Raw genomic sequence first — 22,414 nt, forward strand, 5'->3', positions numbered from 1 at the left:
TCTACATTGGGGTCGGCTTCCATGCAGTCTAACGGGATGCAGTTGAGTACCTAGCCTATCGGTGTTTTACAGGGAGCGACTGCCTATCTGACCTCCTCAACCCAGTTAGGTACCTAGGCGACCCATACCCATGGGGAAACTGGGACCCGATTCTCCTAAGTTAATAATTTAAAAAATCGAATGGAAATCGAATCGCAATATGATCGCAATAGCAGTTTTAACCATATCGGGCATTCTGCTACTAATAAAAGACCAATCGTATTCGATTGACATTTGATTGGTGTGCGATTGGTCTGCTATTTTGGTGATTTTGGTCTATACGGTAGTTTGCTGTACAATCATTTTGCAATCGTAAATCATTTGCAGACAAAATGATTCATTATGGAATGACAGAAAAGAAAAGGATAAAAACGTTTATTTCAAAGAAAAAATAGCGGAATGCCACATACGCTTCAATCGTAATCGAGTCGGAATTGGATCTCAGTCGAATCGAGTCGAACGTGAATCGTATGTCGCTTAAGTAAAATTAGGAGAATCGGGCCCCTGGTTGTCAAACTTACTGGCTTCTGCCTAACATTTAGGCATCATTAAGTTATCATACTTCTTACAATTTCACTTCGGGAACTAACTCTATTTTAAAGCCATCTTACGAGACGATAAAATACCTTATCGACTATGTCATGATATAGCACAAATTCATGAACCAGCTAAGTCCTTGTACTGACAAACCTTGACCTAACAACAATGTAGCGCAGGTAATATCTAATTAGATAGATTAAGTTATTAGCGTGATCGAAGCGTGTGGATCATAACGTGGAGAAAGCGTTTCTTTCGATAAAACTAACGTGAGAATTATCTTCAACTGTCACGTTGTTACCACGTCGGTAGTTTTTTTTATGTGGAAATCAGGTACCGTTCCACCATTAATTGTATATCGATTAGGAACTATTGGAGCATAATTGAAAATGCTCCTAAATTGTATCTAGTTACTTCAAAGATAGGGTAGGTTCCGTTCCTACCTAATGTTTTTTTTTTTTACATATGTGAGTCAGTGATTCAGTAGGCAGATATAATTAGATAAATTAATCCCATCTTTAATTCAAAGACTAATGTTTGTAGATTTGTAATGACGTGAGATGACGATAATGCGATTAATCAGCGCAAATGAGGGATGTCTAATTAGTTTTCTAATACTAGAAAAGAATTATGTGGTAAATATTTGCTAACGGTTGTCTTAGTAGGTGCTTATATACTTAATGATTTATCTAGCCAAGTCACACTGACCACTGTCCCTTATTTACACTTAGGTAGGTACTAATTAAGTCAAAAAATGATGCCGCAACTCAAAGCATTACTTGGCAACAGGAGCAGTGGGTCACAAAAATTATATTGCTGTTTTCATAACTAGACGAGACTTGAAAATAATGACTTATTAAATCAAGATTTAATCTTTCAGTTCAAAGTCGATCGAGGGATTCAAAGACGTATTATTCAAAGATAAGAAATACTTAGTCCTATTTCTGAACGCACAGGGCAGGAGGAATAAGATTTCTGAACGCACAGCAATGTTTTGACAGCAGATATTTCCGTTCCTATTCATTAAATATTCAAAGCTTGCGCGATTACATTTTTTTTTTTTAATAATAGGATGAAGTATAATATTTTGTGGAATAAAAGTATTTACATGAATTGTTAAAACTTGCGATATTTTTTCTGAAAGTTTAGATGATTAGGAATACTAATAATTTTTGATAAATAAATCATGTCCCTGTTTAGTCCTCGACTCCTGAAATATTACTGGAAAACGGAACGCAGTTAACTCCTAGCGACTGAAAATGAATTATCGAATTTCTGAAATAATTTATTAGAATTATAATAAAGTGTAGCGGTAGTCGTAATGCGTAGGTGTATAAACATTCAATGCTTTAGGCCGTATTAATTGTATTTTATACGGTTTTATTTACGAAAACTTTTTGCTTCGTCGATGGACTTTAGAATCGATAACCCAATTTCATTCAAGTTTTAAATGACTGCAATTGTACGTTAGTGCGTCGCTGTAAAATGCTGCTGTATTAGGGTTGTGTGTCGGTGTTGTGCTCGTCGTGACCATGCTTTTCACACCGATTTACATTGCTATGACCTTTATAAAGACCTGGAGGATTCGCTCGTTCAGAGCTCGACTCCTCGAGTTCCTGAGCGGCAATACGAGTGTCGCATTCTGCAAAGTTCCTGAAAATGCAGCTGGTGAGTACATGTTTAATTTATTAAAAACATCAAATCTTCCTACAATACTCAGGTCACCTTTGTAGTAAATAAAAAAGATAAGATTAATTACACACTACTTATCAATTAATTAATAACAATTACCGGTTGGAGTGTAGCAAAGGGTGTGCAAGGCTTTTGGGACTTAGAAAATTTTTCATAAAAAATGAAAATTTCTGAAAATGCCTAGTTTTTCATTTCCATCGTATAGAATACCTAAAAATAAGACGAAAACCATCTGGGCACTTTTTGTCTAGGACCAAGGAGCCCCGCGTAACGGGGCTCCGTCGATTATGGACACCCCGACTTAGGGCAACCCCGACTCGGACAGGTTAGGTTCGAAGGTTCCATCCCCTTCGTGGTTATTTTTTTTTAAACCACCCAGAAGTAGGAGCCCCGCGTAGCGGGGCTCCGTCGACTTTGCCTTTGTTTACAATGACCTTCAGTGCTCATTTTCAGGTGAACCGTTGGTCCTAGGCAAAAGGTGCCCAGATGGTTTTCGTCTTATTTTTAAGTATTCTATACGATAGAAATGAAAAACTAGACATTTTCAGAAATTTTCATTTTTTATGAAAAATTTTCTAAGTCCCAAAAGCCTTGCACACCCTTTGCTACACACTAACCCAATTACCGAACCGGCTTAATAACCTAATCTGTTTCTTATCAAAATTGCATGTCATTGATTTTCAGTATTCTAAATTCAAATATTAAAATTTACAGAAACACCAACGCTCAGTTCAAAGCTGTGCACAAACCCAAAAAATGCATATCTATGTGACTTACTGGACTACACGAACACCACTAGGATATGCAGTATGAAGCCGACCCAGCTCATCGAGATCAGTGACTGGGTGTCTTGCGCCAGTGGCCTGCCTTTAGGGTCCAGTGAACAGTCTCCTATCACCGACTTAGATGTAGATGTGCTTTTCGAATGTGAGATGGAACCTCATGAAACTGGACAAGATATCATTACTGTAAGTTATACAACCTTTTTCTTATGTGACCATGTGTTTTATGCCTGGCCAGTCATAAAGATCATTCAAAAATGGAATGGAATTTGTTTTTTTACAGCCTAGGTTTCATTAAGAAAATACTCAAGAGGTTAGCCACACCTCTTTCATATGTACCTATTTATAAGAAATATTATTATTTCTTCTTCTGTTTCAGTTAGAGTCCATGGGTCAGCCTGTAGCCTGGAAGGCAGGCTCACACTTAGCAATAATAGTGAAGACTAATATAGAACATCTTAGTGTTATTGGTTTTAATTTTATTGGAGGAGAGTTTGTTATAGACCACAATTTGCCAGTTGTAAGGATACAGAGTAAGTCACTGATGTTTTGTTTTTTTTTAAAGCTCAAAGAAGTTCATAGTCATTATAATACAATATGTTTTATTTTTTAGCTGTACAACTTTCTGGTGAACCAAATAAGGCTTCAGATCCTTCCATGAGGAGTCTCCGTAGTGACATCCACTTCAGCCTCAAACAATCGCCAGCTGAATTCCAATGGCCAGTACATGCAGCCCTTCTGAGAAAACTATCCAAAGTTGTAGATATCAAGTCTGACACTAAGAACACTATACAGATGAATGGCAGCAGTGGAGACATAGTACTAGAAGTGCCACCTCCTAGGAAAACTGTCACTTTAGCTGATGTCAGTTGCAACACTGGCAAGTCATTATCAGGGGAAGATGTAGACGTCCCTCAAGAAAGCAATAAAACTGCAGAAGCTGTAGCAAAGGCACCAGAGCCCACACAGCCAGAAGACAAAGAAGTAATAGTGGAAAATGTCACAGTAGAAATACAACACAATATCACACCAAAAAAATCTAGTTTAAAACTTGACTTGAAGAAAGGCACCAGCCAGCTGTCAACTTCTTTACTAAACATATCTAGTCAAATAAAGTCTGTAACTACTCATAAAAGGATAGTTAGTACTACTGGTCCAAAGAGGCCGCAATCTCAGATAGAATGTTACCCGGTCGTTCAGGAGGAACCAAGGAGTTCGACATCACAGCAGAGCACTCCGAAATCTGTGAAAAGTTCCCGTCCATTAGTGAATACAAAGTCACCGAATGTGTTGATATATTCTGATAGTGTAGTAGCTAGAGATAATTTGGAGGCGTCCCTTAAGAAAGTACTGGATTGTGATAGGTGAGTGTGAGTGTCTTGTGTTTTCCTATGATATACGCTGAGCTTAGGCAAATTTCACTTCAGCTTGGCTTATATCAAATGCGTATATGTTCATTTATTGGCTAATTGGATATTTATGGCCTTACTACAAAAACTTTAACACCTGTTTTACACCTGTCTAAAAAAATTGTGGCTGCAAAATGAACCATACATCAACATCATAATTTGACATTTTTTTAGACAAGTCTTAAACTGACGTTTAAAAGTTTTTGTGGTAAGACGGTTAATATCTAACATTTTAACATTTCATGCTATGTATTCAGGTCAAATGTTTCCATGTTCTTCAGGTCATACGTAAGTTCTATGCAGTATATATTTATTTAAGAATTTCAACTGTGATAATGTAACAGATAGACAATGTTACTTTCACATTGTTTTTTTTACTATTAAGCACTTTTAGCATGTTCTAAAGCACTATGCAAATATTAATTACTACATACATGCAAATATTTTAACCACAGAGTATGTAGTTAATGAAATAATTAATCCTAGCAGTAAAATTCAATAATATGAATGTGCATGTGCTGACTTTGATTTGATGATAATTGCTTCACTTGGCAATACTAAGATGCCTGTGCTAATTGGCCGCTTACACAAGGGTACTATAGTTCGGCCATTCAGAGAATGCGTTCCTGACACGTCGCGATTGAACTGACGACGTAACTTTGCAATGGCGTTGCAGTTACGATAAAAATATTTTTGCTGGTTGTTTACCGTTTTAACAATTGAGGAGCATTAAAACAACATTATTATATCAATAATCAATGAATGTTATTACGTCGTCAGTTCAATCGCGACGTGTCAGGAACGCATTCTCTGAATGGCCGAACTATAAGATGCACATGTTAATTGGCCGATAATGGCTGGTTGACCCAAAAAGGGGCAGACGAATGACAATAATGTTTTGCTATCGGCCCACGATTTATAACCCACCTATTTCGCTTTTGGGTAAACACCCTGTCATTTACAACAGGTTTTGGTGTATGGTCCTACGCTGAAAGCGTAATAAGCTTACCTACCTAATAAGTTATTTTTAAAAAAGAGTGTCTATGGAGTTTCTTGCTGGCTCTTCTCTACCAACTTTTTGGAACCGTGCAACTAGTGTGACGTTTCATAGGAGCCTGCAAAGGCCTATTTGAAATAAAAACGTTTGACTTAGAAAGAGTAAAGCTGTAATTGAAGTGTTTATATAACCAGGTACACCCTCTACGTGGTGTCCCGCGCGGCACAAACGTATAGTAAGCTAACTTACATGAGCAAAGTTGTAATTGAAGCCTTTATATGACCAGGTAGCCTTCACGTGGTCACCTACCTTATATGACGAAAAACATATCTGTAATTTAAATACTTGTATGACCAGGTACACCCTCTACGTGGTGTCCCGCGCAGCCCTAGAGGGGGGGGCGTGGCGGGGGCGGGCGGCGCTGGTAGCAGTGGCAGGGTGCGTCGGCCGCGCGGCACCGCTGCTGCTGGCTCACCTGCTGGCCGGAGGCCGACTCCTGGCGCTGTGCTCAGACCTGCTGCATACTGTGCTGCCGTATTATAAGACTGCTGAGGTACGCACTTCACTAGTTTAAGACATTTGAACTCAGGTACAAGCAGTATCCTGCATGAGATGAATGGCGAGAATGGGTGGCGCTTATATAATACTCAAGTACTCTGAGGATTTTTCCGTCTGTCCTCAGTCAGGTAAAAACTATCCATGTGCCATGTTCATCACAAATCAACGGGGATTGGGGACATCAAAATGAAGCTGGTAAGCGATACTGAAGTAGGTACATGGTGGTTTTCATCCCTCTCCGGTCTTTCGCTCGTCATACAAAATCTGAGCAACAGTATATTTCTGAACTCTCCTTGACAACTCTAGCATATACTGTCTATACATAAACATTATATTTGTGTCTCCAGGTTCGTGAGAATGAAGTTGTGCAATTCAATTACGATAAATGGAAGTCTGTCAAGATGAAGCATCACATATTCTGCTACCAAGCTTCGCCTGCGAAGAAACAGTTCTCCACTGAAAGCGACAGACAGTAAGTATACTTTTATTTATTACTATAATTGTGTGTTAAATGTGTTTATTGTGACCACGCATTATAGAGCAATTGGAGTGTTCATTCACACGTTCCTTTTTCAATTCTTCTTCAAAGAGGTAGCAATACTACCTACTCTCTGTGTATTCATTACTCTGTGTTTTACTGACAACAATTTGTGATTTAAATAAAACTTTAATTAATTTACAGAGCAAGTCAGGAAAATAATATGTATCGGTACGCAAAATATATTGTTGACTTAGAGGTCCTTTAATACCAGCCTCATGTTATGACACATACGCATTTAAATAGATTTTGAGTTTTAAAAAATTGCTGTTATTTCACGAATGATAATGACGATGCAACAAAAGATTATTATTTTGTATAATAAAATTAATCATTTTTACAGTAGGTACATTATTTATTAATATACATTTTATGTAGGTTCAAATGCTTGCTTTAGTTAAGAAATAAAGGCACGCGTCGACTAACCCGCAACATACGTCACTCTCGAATTTTAATTTAATGTCCAATGTGAACCAATCTAATACAATTTCCGCCAAACTTGATGGCGGCTCGCAGATAATTTCCGAGCATACAACACCGAGCATGTGACCCATCATACCCCTCGTCTTGTTCCGAACCGCTATGAAGTTTGACGCAGACTAAACCTTGTTTGGACGCGTACCTTTATAAGAACATGCATGTATGTGTGTAGATGTGTTGTGTGTTAATAACCTATGATAATGTCCCATACACTTTTGTACAATTTTACATTGACTGCATAATACAAGCTAATTAACTCTAGAGTGGCTGAATAAGGAATATGGCTAATAGGTACATACATTTACATACTATTGTTATAAAATTAGCGGCTGACCTGGAACATTTTATTTGTATTCTACTCACTGTCTACTCTACTCACTTTATATGGTCATTGTAGTTTATAATCTGCCTATAATTTTCCCAACTTTTTGTTGTCATAATATGCTACATTTCACTAAAATGCATCAGGTCTGTCTATACATTTGTTATATTGTAGAATATAAAATATAATCGTTAAAGGACAGTAATAATAAACAATTGACAACTATCCCTACCATATTTCACATAAATTATGATTTAGTAAAAATACGCTACGAATATTTAAAAAAAACTATCCACCTGGCTTCTTAGCGGTTCACGCAATACTCATTAAAATAGCGACAGAATAGTAGATATGCTTCATAAAAAAATGCATATTTGGATACTTCATTTTTGATACATTGGATAAGTGTGCAAATTTTTGTTTGCCAAATTTTATGTTAAAACTAAAGTCTTTGAACAGTATTTAATCTGTGACTAAAACGTAATATATTAAAACACTCGTTTCATCGTAATTTTTTACATAAACCATCTCCTTAGAGGGACAGTTAATTAATCAATTCTGGTTGTGCATAGACCGTCCAAATACACGGGGCACCCGGGCCATGAGCTGGACATCCAGGTGTTGGCTTCTGAGGAGACGTGGCGCACTCCCTCGCTGCTGCAGGCCACTGATCTTACCAACAGAGGCATTGCTATATTCTCACAGGTTTGTACCGACATTCTTAGTACGTATTTACTGAAAGGATACGTGAAGGTGTGCGTATTTAATAACTGTGTGGTTTATTCCACCATTTTTTCGGTGACCCAATTGCAAGGATTACAAATATTAAAAAAATAAGTTGTCTTTCCCCATGATAAATATAAAATATAATTCATCATTACTTCCGAAGCTATAAAATCCAAGACATTTTCTATCTATGGACGTTAAAAGAAAAGGTGAAGAACCCTTTTTTATCTTTTAGATCCACTTAGAAGCGGATCCCAGCGACTACTTAGGGGAAGAAGGCATGAAAAGCAATGAAGCCCGTTTGGGAATCATTCACAAAATCTTAGGAGACATCCTGGGCCTTCACGTCAAAGACCCCCAGGAACTTACCCAGATAGACTACACGCGAGGGTTCTTCTTAGGAAACCATGTGGTAAGAAACACAATATAACATACTATATCACTTGTATATGTTTATTTCGCATCACCATCAATGTAGCAATTGCTGATGTTGATATTTATATTTTGATACACTTTTAGGGGAACAAAATCTCAAAAATACTCACAAAAGAAAAGACTGATTGGCTAGAACAAATATTTATACTCGGAACTCACATGACAACTACAAACTTTAGGGTTTATCCCACGGAGAACAATATGACTAGCGAAGATGTCATAACGCAAAATCTGCTACGAAAGTAGCACACCAAAATGCGGGTGTTCGGAGGACGAGAAACGTTACTGGCTTCGCCCTCTTATTTCTTCTTAGTAACCCGCCTATTTTTTGAAAACCTAATCCCCAATCAATCAAAACTAATCTTTGACAGATCTCATTATCTCTCATCTTGATTTGTCAAGGAACCCGAAAGTCTCATTAGTAACTGATCACGCCTACTGTATGTTTCTTTGACCTACAAGTAGGCCCACCTTCCCTATGGCATCTCCGCTATTTTTCCTTCCTCCGTGGTTTATCCTTACAAAATAATTTGTACTTACAGACGTTGCTTATCAAAATATAAATGTCGTAAATAAGCAACTTATAAGTAAGAGTAGTTAAACATAATTTGTGATGTGCATATTTGCGTACATTAGATGTACGGTATTGATTAGGTTTGAACAATCTTTGGAACTCTGTCTCACGTCGTTAAGCTTAGTAGACACACCCTCATTTGGTCGCATTACAAGGGTATGGTAGATCATTGAATAAGTAATGGTATTTTGCATTGTGTATTCTAATCACGTTGCAACTAAGAACCTCGGTCAAGTAGAAAAAAGAAGGTACATACTCAGAATATAAAGAATATGCCTCCTTGTAAATGTCACAAAACGAAAAATCATATGAAATCACACATTACACAGTTTCGTATTAAAGATTTCAATACTAGCTGACTAAAATATCAATTCAAAAAAATACACCTTCTTGTACACAATGTTAGTAGAGGGCAGCACTATCGTATTTATGTAATAGGTTTCATTTGAAAAAAACCTTCGAACATATTCGAATACAGAATGGTTCAGTGGCCACGTTGAGTGTTGAGCTGTGTATACGATAGTGACGCGTGTTCCCCGCTAGGCGGCGTGGCCGAGGCGAGCGGCCGGCCCGGGCCACGTGACCGTGTGATGCCCGGTGAGACGCACCGCTTCACAGTGTGTAATGCATAGCTAGGCCGCAGTGTCATCAATACTTGCAGTGGCTCAAATATATATTAAAACTAACTTCCGCCAGCGGCTTCGCCCGCGTAGAGTTCGGTTATATCGCGTTTCCAAGAGAATTCTTCAAAAGTTCGGGATAAAAACCATCCTATGTCCTTTCTCCAGGTCAACTCTATCTCTGTACCAAATTTTATTAAAATCAGTTCAGTGGTTTAGACGTGAAAGCGTAACAGACAGACAGACAGACAGAGTTACTTTCGCATTTACAATATTAGTAGGGATAATATGTATGATAACCCGTGCATCGGAGAGCACGTAAATGTCGGTCCTGCGACTGATCTCTCTCCGGTGGTGTCGGATTGCCGTCCCATCGGGCTATGAGAGTGAAGGAATAGAGAGTGCACCTGTGTCTGCGTAAATGCTTGTGCACTATAATATGTCCTGCGCAGTTGGCTGATCTGCTTACATGAGAACAGGCGCCGTAGGAATTATTAGAATAGAAATCAGCAATAGGTATTTGTATGTCATAATGAGTAAAGCCTCTTATATCAATAAGCAACAACAAAAAAAACACGCAAACCAAACCCGATTTTTCAACCAACGCTTTCTGGGGAGGATCCTGACCTGTCGAAAGAGTTATATAATACAAAAATATGTAGAAGGCACATTCATGAATTCTGCCAGATAATTCTGGTAAACCAGAAGGATTCTCTGATAATTTTGTATTCGAAAGAAACCGCGTTCCTATCGTATCTAATTGTTCCTCCGTTTTCAACCCAAGTTGACTCACTGTTAGTATTTATTACACTACGGCTATATTTTAAGAGTGAGAATAACATGCGACACAACTTAAAAAATGCTAATTTTAAGCACCACAACTTTTGTCTCTTTATTCTCAAAACTCACTCTTAAAACTGTATAATTTTAATAATGCTTTAATTTGTGCGTTAAATAATTGTCACACTTTTTTTAATAATTATTATATTATGCACGCTAATGGCTTCCACCGTTTTCTGTAATCTTAAATAGTTTTAAAATAATTTGTTATTTATAATTATTAACCATCTCTTTTTCACAGCTAAATACTCATATTTCAACATTCGATAGAATAAAAAAATCATGAATTTCAAGTATGACATCGCTTCGGTCACCGAGATCAAACCATGCTTATTTAAATAATGCAATATGTCATTTAAGCTAAACGTCATCTCGTAGGTACATGGATTTGATCTTTGATTTTTTCTATCGATGTTGCATGTTGTGTTGTACGGAATTTTCTGTCGCATAACACATAAGATGGAAAATAATAGACATACGGAAATCTATTATTATCGAACCGCAAACGTCAAAACCGCAAATAAATTATCTAACAAATTTTAGCTAAAAAATATCGATACAGAGACTTACGATAACCAAACTATTTCTAGGTGTTAAATCGCCTATTTGACCAATAGACGGCAAGTGCACCGTCATCGATTATGGTTTGTTTATCGTTATAGTTAAATGTAGCCCTTACATCACTCTTGCATTTTTACATTACTATATCGATATAGTAACAAAATCATCAACATAGCGACAGGAAATTCCTCCCACATACAGCCCCTAAAATTCGTTCGTGTAATAAAACTGCGTTCGTAGCACAAACTGCGGTTAGTGGAGGCGTGTGCCTCGGAGGGCGGCGCTCGCGTGCAGGCGCTCGGGGAGCTGCGCCTGCAGTGGTGTCTGCGCGGCGAGCAGCCCCTCCACCCCCCCTCCGCCGCCTTCCTGCCCGTGCACGTGTATGAGTGCCCGGACCACTTCTCTACTGTTGAATACTTTGATGTATGTATTCGTTGCGATAGTCCGAGTATATGTTGGTGCAATTTTAGGACAGTGATCATCTTCTTCCGAGCCTTTTTCCCAACTATGTTGGGGTCGGCTTCCAGTTTGATCGGATGTAGCTGAGTACCAGTGTTTTAGAAGGAGCGACTGCCCTATCTGACCTCCTCAACCCAGTAGCCCGGGCAACCCAATATTCCCCTTGGTAAGGCTGGTTGTCAGACTTACTGGCTTCTGACTACGCGTAACGACTGCCGAAGATGTTCACTGACAGCCGGGACCTACAGTTTAACGTGCCATCCAAAACACATTTAGAACAGAACAGAACAGTGATTCTAATATCAAATTTAAAATGTTTCCTCCTATTCAACAGAACCTAACCTCATCCCGTCTCGGGCGCCTAGTGGTGTACGCGGACGTGATGACGTCGACAATGCACATAACAGCAGCGCCACTCGCGCATGGTGTCGGCGCTGTGGCGCGGCGACAGGCGGCCGGGCGCGGCCGGGGCGGCAACGTGTGGATCACGCCGCCCGGACAGGCTGCCATGTCGCTGCAGGTACACAGCACAGCAACACGTGTGACACATGACAGCGGCGGCAGGCGGCCGGACGTGGTAGAGGCGGCAACGTGTGGATCACGCCGCCCGGACAGGCTTCCATGTCGCTGCAGGTACACAGCACAGCAACACGTGTGACACATGACAGCGGCGGCAGGCGGCCGGACGTGGTAGAGGCGGCAACGTGTGGATCACGCCGCCCGGACAGGCTGCCATGTCGCTGCAGGTACACAGCACAGCAACACGTGTGACACATGACAGCGGCGGCAGGCGGCCGGACGTGGTAGAGGCGGCAAAGTGTGGATTACGCCGCCCGGACAGGCTGCCATGTCGCTGCAGGTACACAGCACAGCAACACGTGTGACACATGACAGCGGCGGCAGGCGGCCGGACGTGGTAGAGGCGGCAAAGTGTGGATTACGCCGCCCGGACAGGCTGCCATGTCGCTGCAGGTACACAGCACAGCAACACGTGTGACACATGACAGCGGCGGCAGGCGGCCGGACGTGGTAGAGGCGGCAACGTGTGGATCACGCCGCCCGGACAGGCTGACATGTCGCTGCAGGTACACAGCACAGCAACACGTGTGACACATGACACCAACACGTGTAACATATAACCGTCACATCGATATCTAAAAATATCGACATTGGTTATTACTCTTTATGACGTTTGCTAATCACTGCTCGTACCACGTATTGTACATACAATGGCACATATACGTGTTGTTATAACATTATATCTTCAGGTATGGCTGAAAGTATCGCCGACACTCCCGCTGGTACAACACGCGGCTGCACTGGCCGCAGTGAGGGCCATCCGGTCGCAACCCGCATATGAACATTTGGATATTAGGTAAATATCACTATCCTTTTGCAATGTATTTCTATATGCAAAAGGATAGTACTATGAACTCCCCTATATATTTCCTTATGTATACTCTATACTCTATGGCATAGAGAATACATAAGGAAATACATAGGAAATATACATAAAAAATACATAGGACTATGGACTCCCCTATGTATTTTTTATATACAACCTATGAACTCCCCTATGTATTTCCTTATGTACACTCTATGTACTCCTCTATGTATTTATTTGGATAAGGATTAAAATCATGTTTATAAAAAAGGTTATAGTGACCTAACCCTAAGAGACCTATGTCTCTAACCTTTGCTAAGAAAATGTCCGTGACAGCATATGCCTATACATCATTTACTTTTAAAGGGAATCAATTCTGTCATACATCATTTTTGCGAAACTTAAACCGTTTACGCAGCGCACGCAGCAGAAGCTCTCAATAGAACAAAAAATCCCCCGCTTTGAAACATTATTCGTTACTGGGGCCGATTCTCCTAAGTTAATAATGTCAAAATCGAATCGCAATATGATCGCAATAGCAGTTTTAACCATATCGGGCATTCTGCTACTAATAAAAGAAGATCGTATTCGATTGACATTTGATTGGTGTGCGATTGGTCTGCTATTTTGGTGATTTTGGTCTATACTGTAGTTTGCTGTACAATCATTTTGCAATCGTAAATCATTTGCAGACAAAATGATTCATTATTGAATGACAGAAAAGGATAAAAACGTTTATTTCAAAGAAAAAAATAGCGGAATGCCACATACGCTTCAATCGTAATCGAGTCGGGATTGGATCTCAGTCGAATCGAGTCGAACGTGAATCGTATGTCGCTTAAGTAAAATTAGGAGAATCGGGCCCCTGCTCTGTTCCTCAGCCTATAGCCTTCCTCGATAAATGGGCTATCTCGAGGGCTATCTAGGGGAGATTAGCGCGTTCAAACAAACAAACTCTTCAGCTTTATAATATTACTATAGATTTCTAATAAAGGTGTGCTTTATTTGTCAGGATAAAGTGGCCTAACGACATCTACTACGGCCGCGACGTGAAGATCGGAGGCACCATCACCACCGCCAACTGTATCGGAGATGAGGTCTACGTTAATATAGGTAAACTTGCATAATCACTTTATACAGTTATGTATTTTTAACAACATACTGCAGAATTACTCAAACAGGGATATATTAAATTAATGCAAATAATTTTTTACACCATATTTTCTATATTTTTAAATATTCAATTAAAAAAAAAAAACATTTAAAAATATAAAAAAATAGATGGCCACCGATATATTCAATCAATAATTATTAATAAGCTATAGTGCTAAAATTCATTTCTAGTTCGCTAGTTAAAAGTTGAACAAGCGTGGTGATTAACGCTTATTCTTTCTCTATATGAGAAGAGGAAACAGCCCTGGAGTGGAACAATAAAGTGACGATGATTTATTTCTCCAGGCACCGGTGTAAACATATCGAACAGTGTCCCCACAACGTGCCTCAACGACATTATAGCGGAACACAACAAACAGCACGGCACAACTCTAGCGCAGATGTCGATAGAGCGGTTCCTCGCTCGATACTGCTCCCAACTAGAGAGGATTCTCGATTATATGAACACTGAAGGCGGAATCGATGCCTTCCTAGAACAGTATTACCAGTATTGGTTGCATACGTGAGTATTATTTAGTTGTTAGTATCGATAACATGTCAATATAATAGCCACATTCATGACTCGAATTCGATAATTTCGCGGCGGAATTGTAGTGTTGTTGTCAACATTTGCAAATTTCAAAACTGTTGAATTATTCGTTAAATAAAAGCTGCTACTAGTAATATTACCGGTTACTAATAAAGTCTCTGATAGCCCATCAGTTACCTGTCTGACAGATAATCTATAAAGTTTGGTGTCGAAGTTCTCAGCATTAACTAGCAGAAATTGTAAGCCAGCCTTTATTTCTATCAGATTACAAACTGACACTTTATCAGTAACCAGTAACCACTTAACAAATGTATTTTTTTTTCAGTGGTGAATCAATCCGCGTAAAAAGCGAGGCTACATCGAGTCCTGTGGATGGCACTATAAAAGGTTTAGACGAAGCCGGGTGGCTGGTCGTGAGCACGGCATCCGGAGATGTTAGAGTAGCTCCAGACGGCAACACCTTCGATATGATGAGCGGTCTCGTTGCACCGAAGGTGTAGTTGTAATAAAATTTAGTCGGATTGTGTAATCTGCTATATTATATTACGGCTAGCAGTTACAAAAAACCGGGCCAGTTATAAAAAGTCAGATTGAATGCAGTTGAATAAAAAGTCGTCCATCTCATGCTAGCCGCTTTGTAATATGACGGATTATACAAGCCAGTTGCGATACACATACGAGAAGGACGTTGGTTTACTTAGTGATGTACCTATGTTGATATGAAACTGGTCATATTTGTTACAAACAGTGTTCGGGAATGTACAGACGCTAGTACATAAGGTACAAACTAAAGTTTCTTTTAAAAGATTTTCAACTTTATCTCAAAATTTTAAGGTTCAATATTGATTGGAGAAATTTTACAGATTGATGTACTACACATATTCAAATAAGATCAGTTTCGTGCCATGGTAAAGTTAATGGTGATATTTAGTACATAACGTGACAGCTCTCTACATATAGTATGTGGGATATTTATGGGGAATCATTTCTTTCGATTTAGATATTTATTGTGATATTTTTTAAAATTGTTATGCAGTGTCTATTCTAAGTGTTTTTGTTGTGGTTATAATATTAATATAATCGGAATGGTGAAATATTAAATCGGACTTATGTTGAAGCTTGTTAATGTTAATAATTTATATTCAAAAGACATTTCGAATAATTTAATAATTATTAAATCTTGTTGTTACTTACTCTTAATTTAGATTATAATGTGTTATTTCTTATTTTAAATTACTTAAAGAATAAAGACGTCCTAAAGTTTGCTCATAAAAACTTTAATTTGTTTAAATCGATTTATTTATTCGAATGATCGATAACCTGACTCGATATAAATGATAATGAGGAATTTAAGCGATGGAATATTATCAAATATTAGAATTTAAACGTTAGACACTATTATGTTTAGTGAATTATAAAATATTATTAACTCGATACCGCTGTAGGTATCCTAGCATTATGTATGCGATGTAGGTATCGTAGGCACAAATACGAAAACATCAATATCGATGTAATGTAGTTTTTATTATAACTTATCGCGTAAGGTTTCGGCGTGTCCATTGGGTTGGTGAATGTTTTAAATAAATCTGCAGATATTTGTTAGTACAGTAAATTAGTTTAAAAATAATATCTTTAAACATACTTACATTTAATTGGACAGTAAAGTATGTATTCTATAAATCTGTGCGGTATAAAAACAGCTCGCTTTATAATATTAAGTAGAAAATAAAACAATTTTGGCACACATTCTATACTAAGATATGTATAAAATATGGGCTGAAATTGCATAAAAATATTCTATAGAGAAAGCGAAGTTAAAACTACCTACCTATATATTTGAAAATGATAAAGGAATGTATAAAGTACACTTATGTACAGTAAGTATTGGGACAGCCACACCACTGCCAGTGCTCTTATATCGAATAGTTGATAGTTTCTATATACATATTATGTATGTATTCACGTGAGCATGTGTGCGTAATCCGTTCATAGTACATACAGTTATATATCTCGTAAAGAGAGTGATTGCTTTCGTGTCAATTACTTTTAAGGGGTGTTATACTTGCGGGAAAATGGTATGAACTTGTTTATCTGTCGTTAGCTCCTTTTAAGAAGAGTATAAGTACCTATAACTTATAGAACTTTCATTGAATATTTTAGCGTGAGTCCAAGTTGTAATAATTATATTCCACCAATGTAGTTTTCTAGATGCATATTATGTGTATATGATATAAAGGATGTTTATTGCAAAGGAGTGAAAACCAACAGGTTTATTTTTTTAAAGAGAATAGTTGCAAACAAGTAGTTTTTGTTCTTCTACGTCTGTTAACTAGCTTCCTACTTAAACTTTGATACCTCGAGAAGGAGGAATTTAATCAACTTCAAATATTACATACATTAGTATGTATAAGAGCGTATGGGTTAAACATAAGTTAACGTTAAGTATAAGGCAGTTTATAGAGCTTTTTATCGTTCATTAATTACAATATTCTTTGTAATAAATTATGAGAAAAATGTGCCTAAACAAAGTTATTGTAACTCATGCAATTGATCTATTTGTTAGATACTAAGTAGCGTTGTACAAAACTATCGCATCTTTACATAATTTCGGTGGGAATTCCAAAAAAATATTTCGATGGTTTAAAAAAAATACTATTTAAATAATTGTCTTTGAAATCGAATTGAAACTTTTTCGCTAAATTAAAAAGATACATTTAAAATTCGTAAATTCGTCTATTTTGAAAATGGAATCTTGTTAAATAATGATGCAGTTGCCACGTCGATGGCGACGCGTCTCGGATCTATATAGTCACTCCTCGCTGTTGTCTTGTGATGTTAAGTTGTTTAGATGTTATTTATTGATAGAGTCTAAAGTGTTATACAGTCTCTTGTTACATTACTCTGGTTGTATTCATGTGCTCTAATAAATTATTTCATTAATAATTATATTGCTATGTTTTATTTGAATAATACAAATACTACACAATAACACTTGGGCGGTATACCCTAATAATATTTTAATTCACAAAAATGCATTGTACATAAAAAAAACTTTGCACACTTCCTCAAAATGCTTCATTGCCAATACCAGCCAACCTTCACGAACCACTCAGTATTCAATATTCATCAGCATTATTAAAAACGAATTTATGATTTGGTACCCCCGAAGTCCCCATATGATGTAACACAAAGACTGCACCAGCTAACGGTTGATCCTTCAGCTTGTCAGGCTCCAAATTCCTTCGGGATGTGGTTACAATGAGATCGCCGAAGTTTGGACCTCCCCAAGTCAGGGAAGTGGTGAGGGTCACTGGTAACTTGTATCGTTCCACTATTTCTTTCTTGTCTGGATCGATACGGGCTATCTGTGAAAGTAATTAAACACATCCAAAAATTCTTGAAAATGAAAATGAAATCTTTATTTGTAAACATAGGTTTAAGAAGGTGGTTCAAAGTACATATTATATTATTAACCCATCTTGAAAAAAATGAATAATCGTGAGAAAAAAAAATGGAAATGTATGGTCTGTGGGATTGTTCGCAAGAGTTACCGCGGCCCTGGTATGCAAAAGGCTCCAAAATAAACATGGTGGGTTTAGTCAGTGCGACAAAATACAATGTATTTTAGTAAGTACTCACACAACCGTGAAACATCAAAGCTATCCATAAAAATCCATCCTTGTCTATGGTCATTCCGTCCGCTATAACTTGTTCATCCCAATAATCATCTATTTCCAAGATAGTGCGACGTTTACCTTAAAATTATTAAAATCTTGAAGAAACTTTGCAAACAAAAAGGCAAAACCATTTCCATTTCTCAAAAAGTCAAAAGCGTTTCTGAGCCTACACTAAATCCTATTTTACCAGAATTCCTATCCAACTAATAATTGACTAATATTTTAAAATAAAATTCATACTTATCCGTCCTTTAACTAAATCAAAGTCGAAGGCTTCAATCTTCCTGGACAGCGAATCTATGTAGTACATAATAGTGTTATTGAGTGACCACACGAGCCCGTTGGAGATGGACACCGGTTTCAACTGGACTTTAGGCGTAAAGTCCGGTGCTATGATGCTATATAGTGCTCCCTCGTCGTGCATCACCACATTGCCTTTCTGACGACCTTTTGTACCTTCGAAATAAATTTTCACCTCAGTGTCTATTAATGATTATTAACCCCTGGTATGCCGGTGGCGCGGATCCACGCAGACACAATTGATTTTCTATTGTTCTCTAATTAGATTCAAGCAGTTAAAGCGACGCATACTTCACTATGGGCATACAAAATGATAAGGCTGCTTCCATAGCGCATAAAAACGACTGGCTGCACATTGTGCTAATTAAGACTTAATTAATTGCAATCAGTACACGTAGGTATTCAACTTAACGGTATTTGCCCTTCACGCTGTTAGAAGTCCGACAAACGTAGAAACGTGATTATGTCATCGAAGAGTGAAAAATTCAACTAGTTACCTCCCCAAAATCGTCCCAATGCATCCGCCTTTCCTTCATTGAGAATGTTATCGGGCGAGCCCAAGTCGAAAGCTGCCAGGAACCTTAGGGCAGTGTCCCCTGGCTTATTCCAGTCCATTAGAAATAACTCATTTCTGACACCTAGTAGGAGCCGACTGCTGTTTTGTATTGGAATTACTATGTTAACTTCACCATAATCTGAAAAAAATAATTGTTCAAGACATTTGTTCTTGTAAGCAGGTAGGTCATACATACTGAATATTGAATTACTGTGTATTGAATCCATTAGGAAATAATTTAACGTTTGGCTAAAACGAACCTTGGATCTTCGATGGGTGGGACGTAACAAAAATGAATAAATATGTTTCTACCAGTACGAGGGTCAAACTGAAAGTTCTTAGAAAATCATAAACTGATTACATTAACCAGTTATTAGTTTTATTATATGTTTTATTGTAGTGTTAGTACGTCGAACACAGCATTTGAGTCACCTCCGATAAATCTTTCAATCATTTTAGGGCACCAATCCACACTATGGAGTTTATGAGCCTCAGTCAAATTATGAGGTATCCACCGGGCGCAAAGCTTCCTGACCGCTAAATGTTCGTGGAGGATTTTGTGCACTTGACTCATAACGATGCCTAAGCTTGTCCGAATCTGCTGATAGGTCACTCTTTTGTCAGTCTCTATCATACGCCGCACAACACAGATGTTATCTTCAGTCGTCGCCGTAGAAGGCCGTCCCTCACGTAAATCATCAGTGAGATTAGTGCGACCACGTTTAAACTCATTAAACCAGTTGTAAACAGTCGCACGAGATGGGGCTTCATCGTGAAAGGCCAATCGTAGTCTATCATAACTTTCTTGTTGACTTAAATGACATCGAAAGTCATAAAAAATCATTGCACGAAAATTTTCTCGTGTTAAATTCATGTTGACGTGACAGACAATTTTCATTTTGCCGCCAAATCGTAAAACAAATGACAAATGAATTAAATATATACTCAGTAATATTGGCAAAGAGTTCTATTTTCAAATTATAGAATTATTTTTTTATTATATTGTTTATAAGTGGCCAGTTCTAAGAACTTTCAGTTTGACCCTCGTACAACGCAGTCAAGCCGAATTTCGAAAATGCTGATATTTGGGACATCAGACCATGTTCAGACATTCCTAACATTTTATATACTTACTAATATGTTTAACTTTATGCTTCTTCGTGTAATAGTGCAAGGCGTGAACATCTTGGTTGATCACGTCGACCCAGTACAGCATGCTGCTATCAGGATCCCACACGGGGCTCTCGGCGTGAGTAAACGTTATGTTCGTGTACTCGAATGTTTTATAATTCTTCGATTGTAAGTATTTCACCTGCGTGAGGGTATAATGACAATCTTAAATAACTTCAACAAGTTAGTACCTACATTTTTCTAAAATGAGATATGACTGAAGTCTGGTAGAAAAAAATCTGAGGAAAAAAAAAGAATTTATGAATAACGTAATGATTAACTTACATCATAAGCAGCAGTTGGTTTTATACGATATAAATAAATTATAGTAAGAATATAGTAAAGAGACAGAATCATGTTGATGTGTCCTATGTGCTTACAGCTCTTGTAATGTGTTACTTCACCTATGTTAGTTACACTGCACATTTTTGCCACATACCTAATTAAGGTATGTAGAACATTATTTTTAATTAGCGTGTTCAAATGCAGAGGTGTGAAAATAATATGATTGATTATGTAATAAATACCTACACGCGCTATAGCTAGGCCAGGACTTATAGTAGGTAAATGGAACAATTCTGGAAGATACATATCAACCTTAGACCGTACCTACAACCTTTAACTTCCATTGATGGACCTCGGTATCCTAATATCTATCGGTTTTTGAGCAGTTTTTTTTTATCAAGTCTACTCGCTATTAAATCTATAAAATGCTTCGGTGTAAATTGTTGCTAAGTCGTCAAATTTCAGTTCAGAATTTCTTAGGTACAGTAGGTTCCTATGCTATCAGAACATGTATTGCTCCAATTAAGACATTGAATTTTTTGTTCATTTAATTTGTAAAAATGTAATCTAATCAATCGGATGTAGGTTTTTTTTTGCATTGCTCATTAATTAACACTCATGTTCGTGTGCCGACCCCAACATGATTGGGAAAAAGGCTCGGAGGATGATGACTCATGTTCGTGTGCGTTCGCGCAGCGGAATGTTGTTGAATTTAAAGATTTTAATTATGCAGATAATTATATAGTGTATGACGTCCTATAATTGTGTATGGTAAATAAAAATTTGTGTATGCAGCCATTGTGGAGAAATTCACCAAAAACAGATTCCGCTGGGATAAAAAAGCGGCCGTGCCATATGTCTAAGAAACGTTACGACTTTTTCTAAATCTGTTTTTTAAACAAATATAAACAAATTCAAAACAACGTATGTAAAAATCTACAGCTCTTTATGTAAGCGCTTTATGTGAAAACTAGCTAATGGCCAAACGTTCGCGTAGCGGAAACTTGAATTTCTCCGAAGTTTATGCATGCACTGATTTCATTCATACATAATCAATTATACACAAATACACACAAATTTTTGGACACATCTCTTTTCTTCTAAAGTCTATGGATTAAAAAAGTTCCGCCAGGACAACGTTCGCCCAGCGGAATCTGTTTTTGGTGAATTTCTCCACAATGGCTGCATACACAAATTTTTATTTACCATACACAATTACAGGACGTCATACACTAATTATCTGCATAATTAAAATCTTTAAATTCAACAACATTCCGCTGCGCGAAAGCACATCTCATGTTCTACAATATATTCTGCGGAATTATTTGGGGGGTCTTTATTTGAACACCTGTTTTTGATACTACCTAGCTACCTACCTACCTACCTTTCATACTACCTAGTCCCTGTATCCGATGAATTTGAATCAAATTAATGATTATATCTAGCGCTGCGTAATACCTAAGTCTTTATTCTTGTATGCCTGTGGGTGTTTTACAGGAATTATAAAAGAAAAACTGTTTGAGCTTGTAGCAAGATGAATTGCTAGTTGATTTTGTAAATTCAATGTTCAAATATTTAACCATACTGGTTTCATTTATGAGGCCTCAAATCGTACATGTAGTACAAAATACATAGACATATAGTTGTATATATTAATAGTACGTTTACTGATTCACAACCAAGCAAAACGCTACTCAACAATAATTCGGTCGACTTAAGCGAATGTTGTATAGCCACGTAAAGGTGTCTAAAAAGAAGACTAAACAAAACA

General features: G+C 37.7%; 2 protein-coding genes across 2 annotated transcripts; one reads left to right on the forward strand and one right to left on the reverse strand.

Annotated features, from left to right (window-relative positions):
- The first annotated feature begins 735 nt into the window (after positions 1–735).
- LOC124640782 (biotin--protein ligase) lies at positions 736–17,601 on the forward strand. The gene is made up of 14 exons (XM_047178708.1): positions 736–2,244; positions 2,983–3,236; positions 3,430–3,583; positions 3,664–4,414; positions 5,814–6,009; positions 6,362–6,486; positions 7,927–8,059; positions 8,316–8,492; positions 11,351–11,533; positions 11,904–12,089; positions 12,838–12,944; positions 13,966–14,066; positions 14,412–14,628; positions 14,981–17,601. Exons 1-14 carry the CDS (start codon positions 2,109–2,111, stop codon positions 15,153–15,155), a joined length of 2,895 nt encoding a protein of 964 aa, XP_047034664.1. The 5' UTR covers positions 736–2,108; the 3' UTR covers positions 15,156–17,601.
- Positions 17,602–17,712: 111 nt separating this feature from the next.
- Positions 17,713–20,575, reverse strand: LOC124640815 (regucalcin-like). The gene is made up of 5 exons (XM_047178749.1): positions 20,323–20,575; positions 19,130–19,327; positions 18,573–18,788; positions 18,295–18,410; positions 17,713–18,020 (listed from the first exon to the last, which is right to left on the reverse strand). Exons 1-5 carry the CDS (start codon positions 20,402–20,404, stop codon positions 17,772–17,774), a joined length of 861 nt encoding a protein of 286 aa, XP_047034705.1. The 5' UTR covers positions 20,405–20,575; the 3' UTR covers positions 17,713–17,771.
- Between the last annotated feature and the right edge of the window lie 1,839 nt (positions 20,576–22,414).

The sequence above is a fragment of the Helicoverpa zea genome, chromosome 21, assembly GCF_022581195.2.
Source record: "Helicoverpa zea isolate HzStark_Cry1AcR chromosome 21, ilHelZeax1.1, whole genome shotgun sequence".
Taxonomy (NCBI): Eukaryota; Metazoa; Arthropoda; class Insecta; order Lepidoptera; family Noctuidae; genus Helicoverpa; species Helicoverpa zea.